This window comes from Poecilia reticulata, linkage group LG1 (genome assembly GCF_000633615.1).
Source record: "Poecilia reticulata strain Guanapo linkage group LG1, Guppy_female_1.0+MT, whole genome shotgun sequence".
In the NCBI taxonomy this organism is placed as follows: Eukaryota; Metazoa; Chordata; class Actinopteri; order Cyprinodontiformes; family Poeciliidae; genus Poecilia; species Poecilia reticulata.
This window is the reverse complement of record NC_024331.1, coordinates 6,018,457-6,041,581: the sequence shown is the minus strand read 5'-3', so window position 1 is coordinate 6,041,581 and position 23,125 is coordinate 6,018,457. Positions and strand designations below refer to the sequence as shown.

Here is a 23,125-nt window from a genome sequence, read left to right as displayed (position 1 = left end):
TACCTTTTTACTCTCGGTCTCTGTCGTTTAAGCACACCCGTTGCCGTGGCAACCGCCTGCACCCCGCAAGCCGAGCAAAGATTACATTAAAAACACAACATTCAGTCCGTTACGATATCAGGTTTCCAGGCTTGATATTTATTTCTCGATTATTAATAAGCCTCTCATGAACACAGCGGTGGTTGCGTAGCTAATTTAAACTCCTACTCTGTTCGTCAGTCGGTCTTTGAGTCGCTTTTTTTTGTTTTTGTTTTTTTGTTAATGGAACCGAAACGCACAGAGTTGCGCAACACCTTGTTGAAACAATTACTGAGATTATTAATTTTAACACGTTTCGTTGACTTTTTATAATTATTCTTTTTTAATGAAGCTACAAACGTTTAGGATCTTAGTGAATTGGTGTAATGGGTCTGCTTTTTGGTTTTTATAAAAAGAACACAATAATAATAGAAATTTAATCTGCGCTAATGTTGATATAGATCAGAAACAGAGCTCATATAACTAACTCCAGATGTCTCTGAAGTGGTTACATTTACATTTTATAACTTTAATAACTTTTAAAGCCATTAATGGTCTTAGTTCCTCATACGTAACATATCTGAAGAAAGTTTTTTAATCATGCCAAAAGTGGGAAGGGGAAACTCACAGAGACGCAACGGTCTTCCTCCAGACAGAAATATGTAACTTTTATAAAAAAACATTGTTTTACAGTGTGCTGTGGTGGCGCAGGGGTTAAGCACAACCCACATATGGAGGCCTTGGTCCTTGACGTGGCCGTCACAGGTTCGATTCCCGGCCTGGCAACCTTTGCTGCATGTCTTCTCCATCTCTCATTACCCACTTTCCTGTCAGTTAACTATCAAATAAAGGCCAATAAGACCAAAAAAATATATTGTTTTACGTATTTGTTTAAACTGTGACGGTATGAGACAGAAGATCTGTGAAAGAAATCCACATCCTCTGTGTTCTCCCAGCACTAGCTAGAAACAACCAATCATAGCCAAGAGGCGGGTCTTAGTGCTGTCAATCACACCCATTTACACGCCACTCACCCCCGCTGTTAGCAGAGCCTGATGTGAATGCTAAAGCTAGATAGCATGTCCACCGATGACAGCGGATAAACGGTTTTTCTGTAACGGTGAGTTGTTTCTTCACCATTAGCACATTTAGCTGCTCATACATGATCTTGATTAACAGCAGTAAGGCCCTCCTCCTGGCTATGTTTGGTTGTTTTGGTGTTTCTCCAGACGGCAATAGTAGCTCAAGGACGAGGTGGAGCAGGTCAATCTTTTCACAGATTGTGTCATATTATACTGTCACAACATGGTGACAGTTTCAACAAATATATTAAAAAAAACATACTTTTTTTTTTTTTATAAAAGTTGCATACTGCACCTTTAATGAATGGGAATCCCCTGCCAACCAGGAAAACTTGTCTGATTTGGATCACTGGCTCTTGAGCAGATCTTGAGTTCAGTGCCAAGTAGGAAAACCAATGTTTTCGATGAACATTTCAACAGTTGGTTGGCGTCCCACCCTCATCAACCGCCAGGCTGCCATATTTCTCCTCTGATCTGGAGGCAAGTAAAACAGGAAGTCAAAGCAAGAGGAGGAGTTTAATTTTTCTGAGACGGCAGGCGTCTGTTTCTGTCAGGTGTTCTTAGGTTAGGTTCTCATTCTGTTTATGAACCAGTATGCTTTAGGTAATGTGTTCATTCCAGAGTCAGATTGTAGAACCGCTTGTCTGAGATGTGGAAGAAAAAATAAGATGAATAACTTACTGAGAGGTACTGTTGTTTTCATTTTTTTTTTTCACAACTTTGTGTTGCTTCCTCAAATCGAAAACATTTTTACACATTGGTTGTAGCAAGTTTCAAAGGTGTTGGAAACGTATTTTACTGAAGTTTAGTGAAATGAGTACAGAAAAGATTCTGATGGTGTTTCTTTTTGTTTCTTCCGCTGTTGTGGCCCCAGTGGTTTTTTTCTCTACTTACGCCACACATACAGAAAATACAAATATGTCACTGTGTGAGAAAACAGTGTGTGTGTCCTAACTGGGTGTGTACAGTGGAAAAGGTTTAAAGATAAGATTAAGAAAGTGATAAATTAGGTCTGCATCCGCAAACCCTGTTGTTTTTCTCCTTGTTCCTGAGTTACTTGTTTTTTGTGTTGCAACTTTATCTCCTTAAAGGTGAAACATCAAACTCTATAAGTAACAGAAAGTTGACATATTGTCAGGACTGTTTACTTCCTGTTTTCTCACTATAAATGTATAAATATGGTCAAAATATATGATTAATGCCTAAAATTATTCTTTGTATTTAGTCCCTTTTTTAGCCCTAAATTTAGTTGTTTTATTTGACATTCTTGTCTTTATTTTCAGCAGATCTGGGACATTTTTCACATGGTTTGGCTCGTGGACATTGCCTGAGAGCTGCATTAACAGGTATGTGCAACTTATTTACCCTATATAGAAATATTTTGACTTTATCTTTTCTCATCATTTGAGTGCTTAAAGATCCATATATTAAAGCTTGCTAGTACAGCGAGTCCATTAATATTCACTCAGCTGCTTTGGGTTTGTCTGCTGCACATCCATGATACGACAAATATCCTCAAAGAGCCGTTAATGCTGTTAAAAGTGTTACAGCTTTCTCTGCATTCAATGCATAAAATTAAATATTAAACATCTTTCCTGTTGTAATTTGACACTTGTCAATAAAACAGATTTGATTTGACTGGCTAAAATAATATTTAAGCCCACAAATGTTGAAGTTTGAAACTCTATTTATGTGGCCCAATTAAACAATAGAGTGGCCGTGGGGGTATTTTGTTAAACTTTTGCATTTATGAAGAAAGATTTTTGTTTCAGGTTTACATTAAGAACTATCAGACATAACATTATTAATAAATCACATCTTCACATGTTAACTTTTATACTTCCGTGTTCATGAATGAGTTTGTAGAAATATGTTTTTGATTATTTACTCAGGAAAAGGCTCAGGAGTTAAAACTAATGGACATCAATAAAATGTATGTTGCTCCTCTAATCCTAAATTAATTCAGTTTCAAGGCAAATTTTAATCTTTCCACTGATGGACTTGTCTGCTGTGGATGTGCCCACCATCAGATTATGCTGCCTTAGAGTTTTGGTTGCCAGGCAACAGAAACCAGTTCCAACTGGAAATGCTACAGTCAGTCAACTTAAAATCCGATTAGGTTTTTGGGGGTTTTTTTCACTTTGACCAGCTTGAATTTAAAGGTATTGCTCATTGGCTAGACAATTAAGAAGTATTTTCATTTAAAAATGCTAAAATAATAACAATTCTTGGAAACCTGTCTTGTACATTAACAGTATTTGAGTATAGCATGTTCTTTACTCAGAACTTAGTCCTTTACACATGCTTTGCTCTGAAAGTTTTGCAATAACATTACTTTTTTTTATATATATATATATATATACACACAGTTCTAATGGACAACAGGAGACAACTGAAGGACATCTTCATCTGCGTTTTGGTAGGAGTGACATTGGTCATCATTTACCTTACCTATGACAACGAGCCTGATCGCCTGTATGGACCAGCATATAAAAAGTCCAACGTCACGGCCTCTATGCCGCCTGAGCCAAAGTGGGAGGACCCAGGACCGTACCATGTGTCCTACCCACGGAACTACAGATTCTTCATGGATAACTCTCCAACGTGCAAGACCACCAACCCGTTCCTGATCTTGATGGTTCCCGTTGCTCCCACCAATTTGGAAGGTCGGGACGCCATCCGAAGAACGTGGGGGGGTAAGAAAATGGTCCTGGGTCAGCTGGTTGAGACCGTCTTCATAGTGGGGCTACCTGGAGGGGTCGACGCCAACCAGCAGCAGGCGAGACTGAAACAGGAGAGCGAGCGGTATCGTGATCTCATTCAGAGTAACTTCCAGGACAGCTACCGCAACTTGACCATCAAGACCATGGTCATGCTGGAGTGGCTGGCTCAACACTGCGCCAAGGCCAGCTTTGTGATAAAAATCGACTCGGATATGTTACTGCATGTTGACAATTTGGTTGCATTGTTACTGGACCCCAAGACGCCTAAGGAAAACTACATGACGGGTTTGGTATGGTGGCACAGCCCAGTTTTAAGAAACCCTTTCAACAAGTTCTACATGCCAACCCACGTGATCGCAGAGCCGGAGTATCCCCCCTACCCTCTGGGCATGGCTTACGTCATGTCTCTGGATCTACCCAAGAAGATCCTGAGAGTATCGTCTCAAATCAAGCCCATCTACATTGAAGACGCATACCTGGGTATGTGCCTGAAACGTCTGGGTGTCTCTCCTACCGACCCTCCCGACCAGAGGATGTTTCAGGTCATCCCCCGGCATCCTTTGAGCAGCTGCGATCTCTCCAAAGTGATCGCCATTACTACGATGAGCATGTCACAGATGCACATCTACTGGCAGAGGATCGTGCAGGGAGTTCACTGCTGAGCCTGATTTAAATATTGATTATTTTTGGATGGTTTGGCAAAGTTTCTGGTTCATTTTGGTTCACGGAAGGAAAGGAAAGCCCTATTCGCATGGGATAAGCATTCTTTTTGATGAAAAGGCTGAATCCCAGGTCAACAGGGATTTGCTGGCTTGGACCCCAAAAGGTTTTCAGTTACAGCCAATGCAGCCTCCATTCTTAGCCAGAAGCAAATAAAAATGTGGCCAGGAAAACAAAAATATATAATAACGTTTTGGATCCCAACCATTTCTGTCCAAATCGCTGAGATACCGATTTGCATTGGATCAGTTTTTATCATAGGACCTCGGAGTTCAGTAGATAATTTGCTGGAGAACTTTTACTTTACAAATTACTGGCATGGTCGATTCGCACGGGATTAACAATGAAGAAAATCCATGTAATTCTTACAAATAGCATTTGGTCCACAGGTAAAACTAATCCCATGTGAATAGGGTATAATGTTGTTTTAAATTATTTTAGTAGTTTTGGAAGTAATTTTTTTTACTTATGCATAGAGAGCAGTCATTCTTCTGTGTACACAACATTTTTTACATTCAGTTTGTATTTGGCTGCTATCTGTAGAGTTTTTAACTTTCTTCCCCTTGTATACATATATTTTTTTCATGCACATTAAACTGCAGTAACAGATTATGCAGGCCCAAATTTAAAGAAATGTAGCACATTTAGGATAAACATCAAATTTGGTTTGCCTGTTGTATAAGACACACTCCCGTTTTGTATAGGGTCTTTGTATTGGGTTGAAAGATGGGAAAAAGCTTCCCTACCAGTTGTTGCTGTTTTGCAGTGAGTTAGCTAAGGTAGCTAGCTAACACTTAGTCACTCTGATCGTTTTAGCTAACTTTAGCAGCTTAAAATAACTAAAATCCACAATACACAACACAATATAAGCTTTTATTTGATGTCTGTACATTCACAAGAGACTATTTGCAGCTGCTTTTACAGCAATCTATTAATTCAACTAATCAGCTAACTGTGAGTCTCTCTGGAGAGTCCTTGAAGATAATTTTCTAGGAAGTTATTAAATTGCACCTACTCTGAGGTTGCTCTGATAATCTTTAAGGGAAATGTAGGCAGCTATGAAGCACATTACACAAAGTGGTGATTAAGGATAGAATTGGAGGGGAAAAAAACTTGAAGGTAGAGAAGATTCATGTTGGAAGGTTAGAGTAAAAATATTAATTTATTTTAAAATGAATAAATGTCTCTGTGATCTTTTCCTGTAAAAAAAAGAAAAAAAAGGTTTACAGGATAAATTAAGATTGCTATTGTTACAGCAGTAGTTTGTCACTACACCAGAAGGGGGCAGGCTAGCACTGCATAAAAGCTGTAATCCCACCCTGCACTGACTTAAACTCTCAGGACTGCTTCACAAACAGCGGTTACATCTTTTAACACCTTTCAGTCACTTGTCTTGGAAGTATAATCACATTGGCACACGAGTAGTTGCTACAGCGTCAGCTGAGGAAACAGCTGACGCTGTTTCTGTTACTGTCATGGCTGATTCTCCACGATGAGACCAGCTAACCATGCTTTAGTGATATTCAGTAAGCAATACAGAAAGGACAGGCCTTGACTGACATGATCATGGTTGTTTTTTCTTAAAATCTCTTAGAAATAGTAGTAATAATAATACTAATAGTACTGTGACATGGTCAAGAGGTGAAACTAAATCCAAGCCTCAAAAATCGTAGTTCATATTGGACTTTTTATGACCTTGTTAATGACTTGCAATAATAATTGGAGGTTGATGAAATTGACTACGCTATACTTTAAGAAAAATTCCCAATAAGACAATGACAAATGATTGATTTATATAGCTTCTTTACATTCTGTTAATGACTGGACTACAGGTTTGCTGTCACCCTTGGATTTTGGGTGTACTATCTGAATTTTTTAAAATAAATATTATATGGCTCAGTCATCAGATTGATTGTTTTATTGTTATGAAAGGTTACGTCTTCCTCTCACATCCTGTTTCTGTTTAGACTGTTTTGTTTGGATGTGTGTCTGCTGAGTCTTCACCCAGGTTTATTTGTTGTCTCACTATTTTAGGTAGTTTTAGGCATAAACACACAGAGAGAAGACTATGCAGACTTTTCCAGTTGTGCACACGACCGAAGAAATTGTTCATCTTCTCTCCTGTTGACGTTGCTACAGGGTGCTACTGTGTATAATATCTTTCTGTGGTATGGGTATAAATATATTTCTTTGTATTTCTTTGATGAAGTACTGAAAGTCATGTAAAGTGTTTTTCTTTGATGACTGAATTAGAAAGTCCTTTTGGCAAAAGTGGATTGTGCAACGTAACAGCAGGGGAAGTAATAACAGTAACACTGGTGAGTTTATTAAAGTATTTCTTTTTGTTCCCTAAAGGTTGGATTTTCTACATAATTCATGCCGCTGCACTTTTACGCATGTTTTTACACACAGTCGTTCTCATAAACTCATAAAGGACAGAACTCTTAGTTCTGTCCTTTATGAGTTTCTTGATCATGAAAGTACTAACGATTGCAGTCACATCAGAGCATTTAAAAAGCCATTTGTGCACAGAAAAGGCTCCGTTTTGCTCAGACCAGGTGTTTCAGTAATGTCCTCCCCTCCACCCCAACCTCTTTCTTCTCCGGCTGGCAGACTGGCTGCCCTCTCCATCACCGTCTGAAAACAGACTGCACGGAGTTGTAAACTGTTTGGGCTACAGACACAATGTCTCACACACTCACTCCATCGTTTCTTTTATATTTTTTTACATATAAATATACACTTAAAAAGCTCATTTCACAGGCTCCAAATTTAAATGAAATTACTTTGTTGCACTTAGAATCTGACAGGGTGATACTTTTAGAAAGCTGGTACTGAAACTTTTAAAATAAAATGGGAATATCGGTCATCAATTAATGTTTATAATTCTAAAAAAATGTTAAGTTTTATGTGTGCTGTTCACTGGCGTTATTTAAACCAAAGAGCAACAGTCCATTGATGCTAAACCTGCAGTAATTTGATAACCATGTGCTGTCTCAATTTTAAATTATGCTTACAGTGCCACCTGGTGGTCAAACAAACACAAGATACTGTTTTCAATTAAGCATTTTAACCTTCTTGCCGCCTTAAGAGATGAGTTTTTACTCTATGCGCCGGATTCGCACTGACCCATGTGCGCTTTTTTGAGTTTTGCATCTCTGTGATTTCGGGAATTGATGGTCTGATGGGACAACCCACCCTTTTCCTTGTAACATTTTGTGTGCCCCTTCTGAGTGTCGCGCTAAGACTGAAGGAGGTTTAAATAAAGTTTGTAGGGAACATCACTCCCTTTTGCAATTACAAGTAATTAAATTAATTATGAAGAATCTGGGTTTACCTGCAAGGATGAAATGTCTAATGACGATCAGAAAGAAAAAGGAGAGAAAAGAAAGACGGTAGATGGGAGAACTTCCTGGATCAGATGCAGAAGAAGCAGCTCTCAGACTAACTCGTTCTTCTTTCCAAAACAACCGAAGCTCAGGCTCAGTGGATGTAAAAATTTATAAACATTGGTTTTCAAATCTTGCATCAAATTCTTGTCAGGATTTAGCTTAGAGCTTTGACTGGACCTAGAACACATTAACATGGTACATGTTTAGAACTGAATGTTTGGCTAAAAAAGTGCAGAACCATTTTTACACACATTTTTAAAAATCACAGGATGCAGATTTTAGCAGTTATTTTTTTTGCATGAAATAAATCCTGCGTTGAATTTCCATGACATAATGACCCAGGTAGGTTTCAGTAACATCGTCCCACACAGAAGAAAATGTATCAGTCCTGCTTTTCCATAAAAACAGGAATAAAATGGTGGTTCTTTAAAAAGTACTTCTATATTTGCCAGTTTTAAAGCTACTTTTTTCACAAAATGTTGTGTAACATTTGTGGCTATATATATATATATTTTTTTTTTTTTCAGCAGGACTCACGGCAAAAAAAAAAAAAAACGTTTTGTCTTCTCCCAGCGCTGGTTTCTGGTTTGGAAAAGTCCAGACCCCTGATCTACCACTTCAGATTCTATGGTTTATCTATTCAGCATCTTCCACAACTATGGCGCCCTTTGTCGGAACGTGTTAAAAAGACTTCAAATAAATTGTTGCTATAGTGACCGCATGAGTTGTATTTTACCTCCCTCATCTTCCTCTCTGTCTCTAGGTGTGGTAAGAAAACATTCAGATGCTTCACGTGTGAAGAAACGGGTCAAAAAAGATACGTTCGTGTTTGCGTGAGCAGCTTCCGCACATGCTGCTTCTCCAATCACGTTGACCTTCCTAAAATTTCTCGAGGACCTCGCCTGATTGAAATTAACATTAATCATTCGAGACATTCGATCTTCCTTTTTTTTTTTTTTAAACAAATCAAAATAATATATTGGTAGCTTATTTCTTTTAGTTTCACGAGCTTGCTGCTGTAACCCACAATATCAGAATACTTGACACTTATGCATTGTTAAGTGTGATAAGAGCATATGATATGATAAGAGCATAAATCACACTGTTTTGATAACTAAACGTAGCTATTTTCAGAGATGTTTGTGAGTAGGACGGTTAAATGTTAATTATTTGTCATCAAATTAAAAACAAAATCCGCTTTAGTTACAGAAATAAAGTAAAACTGATAAGTAAAATATAATATTCAAAAAATGATGGCCCACCAGATGGGTCCCATATGGGTTTGTCCGCGGGTTCCACGGTGGCCCCACATGGGTTTGCCCATGTAGGGCCCACGTAGGTTGTGGCCCTACATGGGCAAACCCATATGGGGCCCTCCTTTCCCCCACATGGGGCCCACCTAGGCATGCTGGTAGGACTGGCCTTGAGACAAGAAACTGTACCCAGAACTTCTGTTTGAATCAGTCATCACAGACGAGTGATTTCTGTTAGTTTCTGAAAGGTTTCTGCTGCTGGGACTAGCAGAAGAGCAATCAGTATTTGATCTTTAGAAACACTTATTCTTCTCAAACAGTCTGCAGAGAATCTCCTCTCTGCTACTAGCAAACACCTGGTGGAGCTGCATCTGCTGAGCTCATTATATGAACTACTGATCAGTCCAGCGCTATGGACTAAAGTTTGCCGACCCATAATAGAGGAATGTTGACGGGATGACGGCAGCGAGTCAGAAAGAGCAGGAGTTTCTTAAAAGAGACAGAGGCCCAATGTCAAGGTGTTGAATTGCGAATTCAATACATAAGGCATTTTTATAACAACTGAAGGTAGCATAGTGACTTGACTGCTCTATAAAATGCCACTATGTGGTGGGAAAACACACACTGCCCCTCTAAAAAATGCTGGCATTGTTTGGAAATGATGAGTCTAATTGCTAATCATTTTGGTTACGTTTGATGTGTTTTCAATTGTTGGTGTAATTATGGGACTTATGGTGGTTAAAGTTAATGTGGGTGGTTAGCAGCTGTTTGAAGAGTTAATGGGCAGTTTTATGTGTTTTCCAGCCACATTTTACAGCACAATCAAGTGGCTATGCTACCTTCAGTTGATGTAATAATGCTGTATTGCATGACTTAAAAGAAATCTGACCTAACGCCTTGAAATTGGGCCTCTGTCTCTTTAAGGAACTCTTGCTCTTACTCAGACTATGTCTTCAGGAAGTCATCACAACATGGCTCGTCTATTAACCCTTTAACAACATTTTTACCGGTGTTTCACTGAGCAGCAGATCCTATAATGACTTCAGTCAGGTGGTTGCTAATTGTTGCTGGCTAGTCTGAAGGAGCTGAGTGGGGTGTTGCCGGGGAGCGATTTCTCTGTGAGGTGGAGGCTCAGAAACTTCAAAACTGCAGCTCTTAGGAGGAGCTTCGTCCTCAAAGGCAGTCCACCCAGGCGTTTTGCACAGCTGGATGGTTGCCATGGAGATTAACAGATTTTTCAAACTTTTTTTTACTCCAGATAAAGAACACCCCAGGTATGTTTTTGATGAGGGAATAACATTATAACATGGTTTAGAGCTCAAAAAAGTCAATTCTACGTCGTACTAAGAGTGTGGTAGAAGTAGTGTTGTTTCTACGGAAACATTACATCCAGCATCATTAGGAAGTTCAGTCTTGGTCACGGTAGGAGTAGGAGGATTCATGCCGGGGCAGAAAAAGGGGGGATTTATGGAGCTGGTGTTTAAGTGAACGGTGGTCCTCTAGCTGAGTTATAGCTCTTTGTGTTTTGACAGTGCAAACGTTTGTCTCGTCTCTCCTTTACTGTGGTATTTTAACAAACACAGAGTGAGAAAATGAATCATTTTGGAAATTGTGCATCAGCCAAATGATTAGGTCTGTCATAGGGGAAGGGGGTCGTCTTCTCTCTTTAACATTTCTGAGCTAAATGATGTGTAGCACCATCCATCTTCTTTAGTCTAAGTCTGAAAGTCCAGATGCTCTGAAGACACATCCTAATCTGTGCTGTCAACACAAAAACGTGTCAAAACCGATTCGACTATTTTACAATTCAAACATTAGAAAAGCAAATTCCTGGTGAAATATGAAGAGATTTTTTTTCTCATTTAAAAGCACATTTTTTCTTCCTGGCAGGTGTTTAGGTGCTTAAACGTAAGCAAAGACGGATGCAGACCACCGCGGGTTGTTAGAGACTCTTGAGTAAATAATGAACCCATTGTGATCATTTAAAGGGACTCCCGATATCCAAACTCACAGTAAACATCTGAGAAACTAGTCAGTATTACGCTTTGGGCAGTAAAAGATTCTGGCTTCAATATTATTTTGGGAAAATAATAATAACAGTCTCTTTTAATTTTAGCTGCACAAATTTAAAAGCACAATCCTTTATTGCGATGTACCTCCTATTATTGTATTTTATTTTATTATGATTAATTATGACAATTTTTTACAAGTCTTGTTTTTTGATGCCCCACTTGGCACTTGGTGCCCTACACTGTAAAAACAAAGCATAAACACCCCATAAACTCTACGGTAAAACAAAGGCAGCTGTGGCTACAAGTAAAACAAATTACAGGTAAAACATTTTTTAAACTTTAAACTAAAATGAACATGAAAACAATCTATAAAATGAATGTACAAATGACTGTTTTCATTGATTCATTTATTTACGGCAACTTTCCATCAATTCAACAGTGTACATTTTTTTATGGTCTATGAATTTTTTCTGTCACAATTTTACTGCTTATTACTGTTAAAAATACACATGTTTTTTAACGTGTACATGTCGTGGGTGGAGTAAGGGCACTGATTACAGCCGTAGTAAATATTCGTTGTCTTTATTTAGATTCTGAGACCTTAGAAACTGAGACCTTAGCATAGCGAGCTAATGTGAGCTAGCAAACCAGTCCGGCTATCCGCCTGGATTGGACGATGTTTTTAAAATGGTTTGGGTTACATTCTTTTCTGAGTGGGAAACGAAGGAACCTGAAACTAAACAGGAACGACTCATTAAGTAAATCAGGGCTCTAAAGTTAGCTTGGCTTCTTTTAATAACCCGTCACTTCAGCCAAATCCTTCACTCTTTTCCACCTCCCTGTAATCACGACAGGAATTTACTCCCACCTGTTTTCACACCGACCGTCAGCTGTTGTTTCAGGCGTTGTATTTGGCGACATGTGTTACACTTTGTCATCTTAAGTTTCAGGTTTTATACACTTTTTTTTCTTTTTATTCATTTTCTGGGTGTTTTCTCTGTAGAGTTTTGTTTTCCCGCTTTGCAGTCATTCAGCTCTGAGTAAAAATGGCGGAGAGGAGCGTCCCTGACATCTGCTTGTGGTCCACACACGGAGGTGAAAGGCTATGTGAAAGCAACACAGAGGAACTTTAGAGTCTGTTGCAGGAACCAAACATGATTTCCCATGGCTGTTCCAGTCCCCTCCCTCCGGTGTCGGCCTTCTGCTTCTCTGTTGTTTTCCCATCAGATTCTCACTCACAGTCCATTGATTAAATCTCACCTGTCGCCCTCGTCTGGTATTTTTCCCCTGCTCTGTGCCTCCATGTCTTGATAAGGTCATAAACGCATTCATTGTCATCTGTTCTAGTGTCTTTATATTGTTATTCTTCATCTGACATTCAGTGGGTGCTATAGTAAGCAGAAAAAATGAAAAGCATTCTCAAAAAGGGCATTTAAAATGTTCCATATAGGTAAGAAGGTAGAGGGGGAAAAAAGAAAAAAGTTGTACTTCTTTGTGCTTTCTTTCTTCCAGTAAAGATTGATTCTAAAAATACTGAACCCCCTTTACAGAATTATTAAAATAATTTTAATAATAGGTTGGTGTCAATATCCGATCGGTGCTGGCTAGCATGATAAGATCCACACTTCAGATAATTCAGATTCCCTCTTGTTTTACTTATTTATCGCAGTTTCTCAACTGCACTTCAAAAAGATTTCGTTTTGTTTTGATTTCCTCTCAAAAGATAACTATTTGTACTTGGTTAAAATATTTTTTATAGTTATAGTTTCTAAACTTTGGGTAATTTCTGTCCCAGGTTTGGACAAAATAATTCAAAGAAAAAAAACAAAAAAAATTTGACATATCAAACTCAAAAAAAAAATATCGGTATCGGTATTGGAGATACACTTTCTGCATTATCGGATTTATACCAAAGTATTAATTATTGCACATCTCTAGTATTAACATGGGTGTTTTTTGCGAATCCCTCTGCGGTTTGTTAGAAATGAAAGAACAAATAGCTTTTTTAAAAATATATATATTTATTATTTTTTAAATAAGTATGTGTAATATATCTAGCCTTTTGTCCAGAAAGCAAGGGTTTCTGGACAACCCTTGCTTGTCCAGAAAATATGTAATTTTATTGTACTAAATGACATCCAGGATTCCATTTATTTTCTTAAAGCTTACTACTTGATGTGTGAAATCACATAACAGAGAAGTATTTATATACCTTTGAATACAGACAGAAATCAAGCTTGAAAAGAACAGAACGCTAAAACAATGAGCACATTGATAAAATTGGCTAAATTCAAAACTTTTCTTGCTCTAAGCAGGAACATAAACATATTTGTGAAGATCTACAGGGCCAGAAATTCATTATTTTTGTCCAAGGACAGGTTACCACTATCACATGTACAATATAACAAGAGGTTCATACAACAGATTTTACAAAACTTCCACAAAATCTAATAAAATCAGAGATGAGGAAACAGGATTTAAAAAAAAAAAAAAAAACTCTGCATGCTGTTTTTGCCTCCCTTTATTTCTCCTGGCTCAGGCCCAAACACTAAATTTGACCGCCTCCCCCGGGGAGAGTAACTCCAGGCCCAAAACATTTTTTTGCTCCCTTCTGTGCACCAGCTTTCATTAGAGGAACTCCTCCAATGTCAAAAATGTCATCAAAATCCATGTTCAGGCATCTGCAGGCCTTATATATAAAAACATCCTGAGCAGGTTTCATGGATGTGTGAAAAGCACCGTGAAAATGCACAGCTAAATGCTGAGCTTCTTTTTTTTTTTTTCCTGACGGAAAGAAGAGATGGGTCGAGATGTAGAAGAAGTCATTTCCGTTGTGTTGGGGAAGCCTGCGAAGGGTCAAGTCTTCCACAACTCTGACTGTGTGAATCACATAAACACCCAGAGCAGACCTCCTCCACTGACAGTCACACACAACTCTGTTCATCTCACTGGTTTGCTTTTTTTTCCTCACAGCTAAATCACATATGTGTGTGTTTCGGTTTATTTAAAAAGGCTCGTATGTTTTTGTTAATTTGATATTCCTGAAAAAATGTTGGGTGTTTTTTTTGTGTCTTTTTATTGATTCCTTTAATCTAAAAATCAATTTGATTCCAGGCACGTCGTCGTTTCGTGTCGATTTCTTCCCATGAGAAAATCCCACTTTAGAGTTTCATTGCAAACAGCAGGCCAAACATACCTAGGAGCGATGTGGATAGCTGTGTTTGCTTTCTCGCAGTCCCATCAGAATCTGTTCCTCTTTCTCACACTGACGCATCCCCCTTGCAGCAGCCAGGCTGCTCTGATCCCACCGGTCAGCCGGACCTGCAAGACAAAACCCAAAGGCTGCTGAGTTTTGCAGCGGGCAGCAAGTCGACTGATTCAGTTTGGAGATTGGGACCAATCTCAACGCATTCAACGAAACCATCAAAATTCAATTCTTAATTGTTAATTCAAAGAAGCAAGAAAGATGTGTTTTGGTCTTCAAAAGTTTGAATATATTTTTAGAGAAACTAAACTAAACTTGGCCATATCTTACAGAGGAGTGAATAAGTAAAAAAAAAAAAAAGAAGATAAATCAAACAAATGAAATCTTGACAAAACATCTCAGCGTGTTAAAGACTTTTAATTGTAACTAGAAGAACTGAATCTTTGTTAAATGAATGAGACAGTTCATTCATTTAAAGGTCCGACACCACGAATATGAATATTTACGCAGCAAAAACACAAAATCTTAAGTATTGATTTTGGTCTAGTTTCTAGTGCAAATATCTAAGTGCACTTGAAATAAGACAAAACTAATTTATAAGTAACTTTTCAGTAAGAAACAAGAGCTTGTTTTAAGTAAAAACTTTTATAATCCTGGTTAAAAAGTTCTAGATCTCAGACATGTCTTGTTATAATAAGTGAAATAATCTGTTAGTGGGACTTGTAGTTTTTCATGAACATTAAGGAAATATTGATCTGAAACAAGCTTTTGTATCTTGCTGAAAAGTTACTTGTAAGTTTTGTCTTATTAAGATACTTGTACTAGAAACTAATGACTTTGTAAGTTTTAAATTCACTCAGTATGCATATTTCTCAGTTAGAAAAGAGCTAACGTGTGTGTGTGCTTGTCAGAGAGAAACACTGGACTGGACCTTGTCTTGGAACAACCCAAGGCCTTAGAATCTCTTTGTCTGGAGATAAGAGTCATTCAGCCTCAAACTAGCATAACAAAGATGACATTATGTGCATGACCTGAAGGGAAATTAAAAACTGTGGAATGTCGCACTTTGAAGGTTGCATGCTCTACATTCTCATGAATACTTGTCTTGCCCCCTGTGTTATGGTTTCCAATTTAAAGATGGCTAACCGATGAGCTCCGCCTTCAAGGACAAAACTCCTCCTTGGAGCTGCAGTTTCAAAGCTCACAGAGCAGCCCTCCCACCCAACTCCCCCACAGTAGGAGCTACTTCTCAATGCAACGCTGGTGAAAACGTTCTCAAAGGGTTAATAGAGGAGCCATGTTGTGATGACCTCCTGAAGGCGAAGCTTCAGAAACAGCCGGAGCTTTTTAAAGCTACGCAGGCCCAATTTGAAGCAGTTAAAAGATTAGGACAATTTTCCTTTTGAATATATGTAGCATTTTATAACAACTGAAGGTAACAGTTACTTGATTGTCCTATAAAATGTCAATATGTACCTGGAAAATAAACAATGCCGTCCCGTTAAGTCATACACGACTGAAGCTTGATGCTATCCATTCACGCTACGGCTTTCGTGTCTAATTTGTGTCTTTTAGTTGGTTCTCGTGTGCGTCAGCGGCTGTGTGCCAACATATCCAAACACATATACACACCATGTGTTCTGGTGATCATGTGTGTGTACATGCATGATATTCTCCCAGACATATCTGGCTGTCAGTGATGGTGATGAAACCCTTTTGCCAGGCTGAGCACTGGGGAAAAGCAATGCCAGTCTCAGATTCCAGTTTGTCGCTGCAACACACACACACACACACACACACACACACACACACACACACACACACACACACACACACACACACACGCACACACGCACACACACACACACACACACGCACACACACACACACAGAGGGATTCACACAACTTTCTTCTAAATCNCACACACACACACACACACACACACACACACACACACACACACACACACACACACACACACACACAGACACGCATTCAGTGTCTCGCTTTTCAGCACTTGTCTTAATTGACAGAAGGAAATGTTTGGTTAGCAGCACACCTGCAGCAACTTTCCCAAGACTGTATATAAATAAACCTGCTTAAAATGGAAAAGCAAACTTGCACAGACTGTACTGGAAATAAAGTGAAATGTGACCGGTAAGCGGAGGCAGGGAGGAACAATCAACACGAGATGTTTGAAAGAGGAAAACAGGTGAAAGACAAGTGTGTTTTATCACTAAATAATACTTTTCATTCATATGAACACGGAGGGGATCTGAGTGATGCCAACAGCGACTTAGCAAATTATTATTATGCTGATGACATCCTAGTATCTCAAAGTTTGGATATTTTGGAATAAACTTTCAGTTTGAGCTCGGTCAGATTTAACAAAGAACGTTTGTAAATGTCAATTTTAAACTTATCTTAAATTTTATTTTGGATTCAATCACGCTCGTGTACACCCTGCCCAACGTGCTAATGGCGGAGAAACGACTTACAGTTTCAGGAAGTAGTTATGGGTTGTCATCTGTGGCTATGTAACTAGCCTTAGCATTCATGGCAGGTTTTGTTGTGGGGAACTAGCTGTAACAGAGAGAAAGGTACACATGCACAACCTAATAGACAGCGCTAAGAACCTCCTCCTGTCTCTGATTGGTTGTTTCTCACCAACTAGAAGGAAGAGGAGCTGGAACTTTTCACAGATTATTTGTCTCATATTAAATTGTCACAACATAGTGACAGATGCTTTAACAAATATGTTAAAGCATGTTATTTATAAAAGTCACATACTGCAACTTTAATGAATTTTTAATTAAAATTCCTTCACACATTTCCACTCACATAAAATCATAATAAAGTCTGTTGAAATTTGTGTTTTTAATATGATAAAATGTCATAAGATACCAGGCAAATGAAATGTTTTTTAAACATGTATTACTTTTTGTGATGCTCTTTTAAAGCACCATATGGAAGAAAATAATATGCCAAAACAATTCTGAAGCCAGATGACCGATATGTGTGAGCTAGATATGAGTTACCTATTAGTTCAAAGCTACTTTATATCAAATATAGTAAAATATATAGTAATTAATTCGTAAATGTATTTATTTAGTTCATTTTTTAAACAGGAAAAGATTAAAAGATTCCGGCCTGGCTCAGAATAATTGCTGTTTTATAGCAAAATGCTGTTCTGCAGAATATATATAAAAAACACACAGATACCCAACATCACATGTAAATAACAAAACTACATTTAAAAGAAAATAAAAAATTTGACATGAGTTGTAAACTGATGTTCTACGTGTTTTAATGATTACTTACGTAAGTAATGAATGAGAAGATAAAACATGGAGGAAAAGCCTCGCGCAGGTGCAGCGTGATACGGGGACGCGCACGGACGCGCGCGCCCTGCCTGCCGTACCTCCCACTTCCCCGCAGCTTGTTTAACTTCTTGCCTCCTTCACTCCACTGAGCGCTTTTGTTGAAGTCCGGCGGAGCTGATGAGAGTCTTCAGAGCGCTGCAGTGATTCTCGGCTCACTTTAAGCGATGTGTAGGAGCTAACTGCGCTGTGCTGCGAGAAAAAGAAAAAGCTTTTCCCTTCAGTTTTTGTTTTTTCGTTTTTCTTACTGATAAACCCCCCCCCTCTTACTGTGGATAAGGAATTGGAAGTGAAGCTGCATTCCAGCGGGGCTCTGGATTATACTTTCCCAAGGTAAGCTTCTTCTAAACCTCCGCTTGATTGGAAAACTGTGAGCGCACACTGAGTCTAATAACGACCTATTCTTGTTTATCGGTAGAAATATTGCACTTTTAAGAACGCTTAACGCCTAATAATAAACACATCAAACGAACAATGATGTTGTGATATCGATTATACTTATAGTTACTCAACAACTGGGTGAACCTTAAAGCCAAGAGGGTGTGAAAACGGAGCTCTGTTCGGCTTACATGTCAAAAACCGACTTCCAGGCTGGGGGGCTCCAGCAGCGGCGCCTCACATTCCTCCGCACCCGGTGCATGGGTCTGTATCTCGGGTCAAGCGGGCGCTCTTGGTGAGAGTCCGGGAGGGAGGAGGAGGGCTCCCCGCGGAGAAATGAGGAAACACGATTAGTTCTTATCTCTATCGCTTCTTCAGACCGTGGCGGTGTTGAATTTTTCGGATTAGAGGCTGTTATCTGCCTCCTTCTCCGCGGCTCCTGCCTGACCTCTGGTTCTCTTATCACCTCGTGCGGGAAACCTTTATTCGTGATGCCCGCGAGGCAGCAGAGGCAGCCTGTCTGCCAGGTCAGACGCTCGCGCTGGGTCTGATCTTTCTGTCATGTATTGTGTGTAAATGTGTTGTTCATAGCAGGCGCCGGCTAATGTTTGGTCGTACATTTGATGCATAAAAAAAATGAAATCGAAAAAAAGTTGTTGGTTTCTTCTAGAGCTATCTATGGTTTTCTCTGAATATTGTTATCTTAAGGCTTCAACTAAAAATTAAAGTGAATCCTAATGAATTTAGAATATTATCAAGAGCTGATTTATTTCACTTATTCGGTTTTAAAAGTAAAACATGTACAGATTTCACAGCTGAAGGACAATATCCATAATGGAAAGTTTTACGGAAGGAAAAAGGTTTGCAAGCAACAGGTGTCATCATCTTCCGAAAAGTTTTTGTTTTTTTTTTTTGTCAGTGGCTCAATTACATCTTAGTGTCACAAAAGTTTCAACATAATTTTTTTTTTATCGCCGTTGTGATGAGACTGCTTGCAAGCAATAGGATGCGTTATCTTCAGTGTTATGTAGTTCTTGCTTACCGTATTACCCGCATCTGGCGGGTAATATCAAAGATATGTCATCATCAATATCTTTGATGTAGGCTGCAGCTAACGATTATTTCAGTAATTGAAATGATTATTCTATCTATTATTCTGACGATTAATCGATTAATCAGATTTTAAAATTGGCACATTCTGCAGATTTTTCTTTTCATACTTGATAGGATTAATCCAATCAATCGAAATTAATCTGATTAATCACGATTAATCTGACTAATCACCATTAATTTGATTAATCGTGATTAATTGTGGTTAATACGGATTAAAATATTATATTTATGCAGTCATTTGCAATTGAATTATTGAACACACAATAAAATGAGTGTTGATGGCTGTAATCTGAGATATTGTGCAGCTCTGGTTTAAGCAGCTCATCATGAAGAAGTTTAAACACATCAGTTTGGTGAATTTGAACGTTGATTGATATAATTTACAGTTTCCGTTCTTTCAACAACAAACAAGCAAATCAGCATTGAAATAATCATAAATTATGATACATACTTACTTTTTTTTATTTTTCGGTAATATGTTATTACTTCATAATAAGTGAACCATGTGTCATTTTCATAGTTTGTATAGTAAAATACATTTTTTACCTTTGTTTATAGGCTTGTAGATCTACACTTCATTATGATGTATAGGGTGTATGGTTGAATTGTGCGTTTAATCAGACTCCACAGCCTTATTTTCATCTCAGGCTGCAGCTTTTACGCTAAATCACCACTTGTCGCCCTCATTCTCTGAGGTGTGAGGAGTCCGAGGCCCTGAAAGAAGGCCTAAAGTGGAGCACAAGGATGGGAAAAGCAAAGAAAGGTGGAGACAAAGGTAGAGGCAGAGAGCAGAGCAAACATTCCTGCCTTGGTGTCTCAGCAATTTAATTAATGTTTTTGTGAGATGCGGTGGCGAGCAGCTCGAGGTGAAGGCTTAACCCACCCTCCCAGCCCTCAACCTCCAGGTTTTCAAAGTTGGGCTAATCCCACGGGGTCAGCTAATAAGTGTTCTGGTCATGCTGCCATGACGACTAAACAGGACGGAACCGAAAGGGAAGCTCGCCAATCAGGGAGTTAATAACCCCACGAGGGAAGTTAAAGAGGTACAAGGTGAAGAAGATGGGGCTCTGCGCTGAATTGTGTATGCGTGTGTAGGTGTGCGTGTATTTGTGTGTGTGTGTGTAAGATTTTATTTGCTATCAGTCACATTAACAAAAGAAAAATCCCTTCTCTTTGTAAGCTTAAGTGTGCCCTGTGGTGCTCAACACACACTGATACACACAAGCTGGCTCCTCGGTTCAGGTCAGGTTTCGGTCACTGTACCATTTTTTTCTCAGTAGGAAATAACATCAGTGACTAATGCGGGTGATGTTGTTTTTCTGATGCCTGTAACTCAAATTTGGCCTCCGTTTACATGTTGTAATTTATGTTTCCATTACATCTTTTGTGTAAAGTGTTTTTTGGCTTTCAGGTTTTATTAAAATTTTCCCTAAACTTTGATTAGGAAAATGTAATTCAACTCATCGCTCTCATGTCCTGGTTAAGTTTCTTACCCCTATTTATTCTTTAAAAGGGCAGCATTATACAAAATCAACTTTTTTGAGCTGCAGTTTACAAGTTTCCGAGCTTCAGCCTCACAGAGCAGCTCTTCCCTAAACTCATCCACTCAACTCCTTCAGACTAGCCAGCAGCAATTAGCAAATGCCTGGTGGAACTGAACACCAGCTGGGGTCATTATAGGAGCTGCTTCTCAGTTCAACTCTGCTAAGAATAAAATTAAAGGGTTAACAGAGGAGCCACCTTGTTCCTGAAGGTGAAGTTTCAGAAAGTACAGGCGTTTCTTAAAGAAACAGAGGGATAATTTCAAGGCATTAAATTACAATGTTTCAAATTTCTTTTCAGTTGTGTTTTATATATACAGCATTTTTATAACTGAAGGAACACTATAAAATGGCACTATATGCCTGGAAAATACACAATTATGTCCCTTTAAGTGGAGCAGAATGAATCAAAGATCTGGTTACAATGAAATGTGTTACACATTTTGTGTTTTATCCCAGTTCCTGGAGTAATCCGCCCCACCTTGATCAGCCAGATTGAGCGGACCTGCAGCAATTATGTAACCCTCTGTACTCACTCAAGATCTAGTTCTAATTTGCCCTTCATGCAGGGCTGCTTAACCTAAAGATTGACTAGTATCTCCAGCTTTACAATTTATAATTTTCAAGGATTGAAAAGAACATTTGAGTTGTTTTTTTTTTACCCATGTGCCTTAGTGGACAGCAGCAGTGCTGATGCTGCCCAGTGTCCTCAGCTGACTGTTGTTTCAACTAAATCCTATTCTAACATCAGTTTTCTCTAGTAGAGCGTGTCTTAAATGATCAAGGATGTAAGCCAGTTTTGTGTCCATTTTCAGCATCCTGAAATGTCTCACATTACATCTTTGCAAGCTTCTCTGACACCAAAGGCATTTCAGACTTCCAATTTTTGAGGCTTTACATGCTCACTGGGTTGGAACCTCTGCCATGTCTGAACACACGCCCTGCCTCCTTGCCGCTGCAGACACGGTTTAGGTGGTTGTTACTCCTTTACTAACCCACGAAGAGTGTCCTTACGTACCTTCCTCCAAGTTATCCTCCTGGCATCTTATGTAAACATGGAGGACCAGGAGCGTGAGTCAGAAACACCTCGTAACATTTGGACCAGGCGGGAAGATGCTTCCAATCTGTGGTGAGATTACCTTGGCGTCTTTTCTAGACAATGCCATTTAATGAATCATAGGGATGAAAATATCCAACATAAATTGTTTTTTAACTTTGTTTGAAGTTTATAGCAAGGTGTTTTATTTAGGCTTGTTATAATGTTATTCGCTCATCAAAGCATACCTGGAGTGTTGAGTTGATTCATTCATGCATGTCTTAGGAATCCTTCAATCTCCAATGGCAGCCATTTTGAGAGTACGTAAATGGCGTTTCACCGCTCAACTCCTCAGACTAGTGGCAGCAGCAATGAACTAGTGCTACTAAGAATGGTTACTAATCTTTTAGCATTGAGAGCATTGTTGAAGGAGCTTCTTAAAGAGACAGAGGTCAGTTTCAAGGCATGAAAAAGTCACATTTATTTTAAGTTACATTTGATTTATACAGCTTTTTTACAGCAACTTAAGGTAACATAATAAGTTGATTGTGAGTGGCAAATGTGATGGTCAGAAAGCAGGGGTGTTGTCCCGTCAGAAGGTCAGTTTCCGAAACCACACACACACAGAAATACTTGTAAAAGTGCATGCAGGGTCAGTGAGACCCCGCCGCACAAATGAAAAAACCTGTGGGGTCTAAATGACCCCGTCTCTTAAGACCGCGGGAGGGTTAGGAGAAGAAGTTGTTCATTCAGCATTAATCGGAGCTGGCCATTTATCCTTCTATGTGCTAAAGAAAACACAGCACCCTCAAGTCTGTAAAGAGGAGCAACACTTCTTGAGGGCGTATGGTTCTGGGACGGTGGAGGTGTGACAGATTACAGGAAGAATCCCCCTGCCCCACCTCTCCTTAGCCCTATGCTTTTGTCCTGGAGGCAGATAGTTTGGTGGTATGCACATGCACCCTTTCATCCTGATTCAATAGGCTGGGTCCTTCGAAGCACCCTTTAGCGCATAATCACACACACACATGCACACACTCCCATTCAGTTTGTAAATAGACAGCTCCCTTGGGGCTGCCGGGCCTTGACAAAGCACTTTGGAAGGCAGAGGTCTGAACCTGTGACATTCTTACAAACCCCAAAAGACCCGACGGGTAAGGTGAGATGCAGTGTGACAAAAGATAACCTGCATTGCTGGAAACGTCTGACAGGCACACTGAGACAGATGTGGATCTTTTGGACTTTCTTGTTGTCAGGAAGTGTTATATGTT

General features: G+C 39.1%; 2 protein-coding genes across 6 annotated transcripts in view; both read left to right on the top strand.

Annotated features, from left to right (window-relative positions):
* Nucleotides 1–6,751, top strand: part of LOC103475355 (beta-1,3-galactosyltransferase 2-like) — a 9,245-nt gene extending 2,494 nt beyond the window's left edge. For 2 of the 4 annotated variants that reach the window (XM_008427304.2, XM_008427129.2), the window contains exons 2-3: nt 2,387–2,446; nt 3,470–6,751. In XM_008427304.2, coding sequence (XP_008425526.1) covers nt 3,475–4,485 — 1,011 coding nt within the window. In that variant the 5' untranslated portion in view covers nt 2,387–2,446; nt 3,470–3,474 and the 3' untranslated portion in view covers nt 4,486–6,751. Of the gene's footprint in view, nt 1–2,383; nt 2,447–3,469 lie in introns of all 4 variants that reach the window. The other 2 variants (XM_008427212.2, XM_017307315.1) reach the window with 1 other exon arrangement.
* An 11,094-nt stretch (nt 6,752–17,845) lies between these two features.
* Nucleotides 17,846–23,125, top strand: part of LOC103475860 (vasorin-like) — a 28,268-nt gene continuing 22,988 nt past the window's right edge. Inside the window, exon 1 of one of the 2 annotated variants that reach the window (XM_008427907.2) lies at nt 17,846–18,119. The gene's annotated coding sequence lies outside the window, so the exon portion shown is untranslated. The remainder of the gene's footprint in view (nt 18,120–23,125) is intronic. The other variant, XM_008427825.2, reaches the window with a different exon arrangement.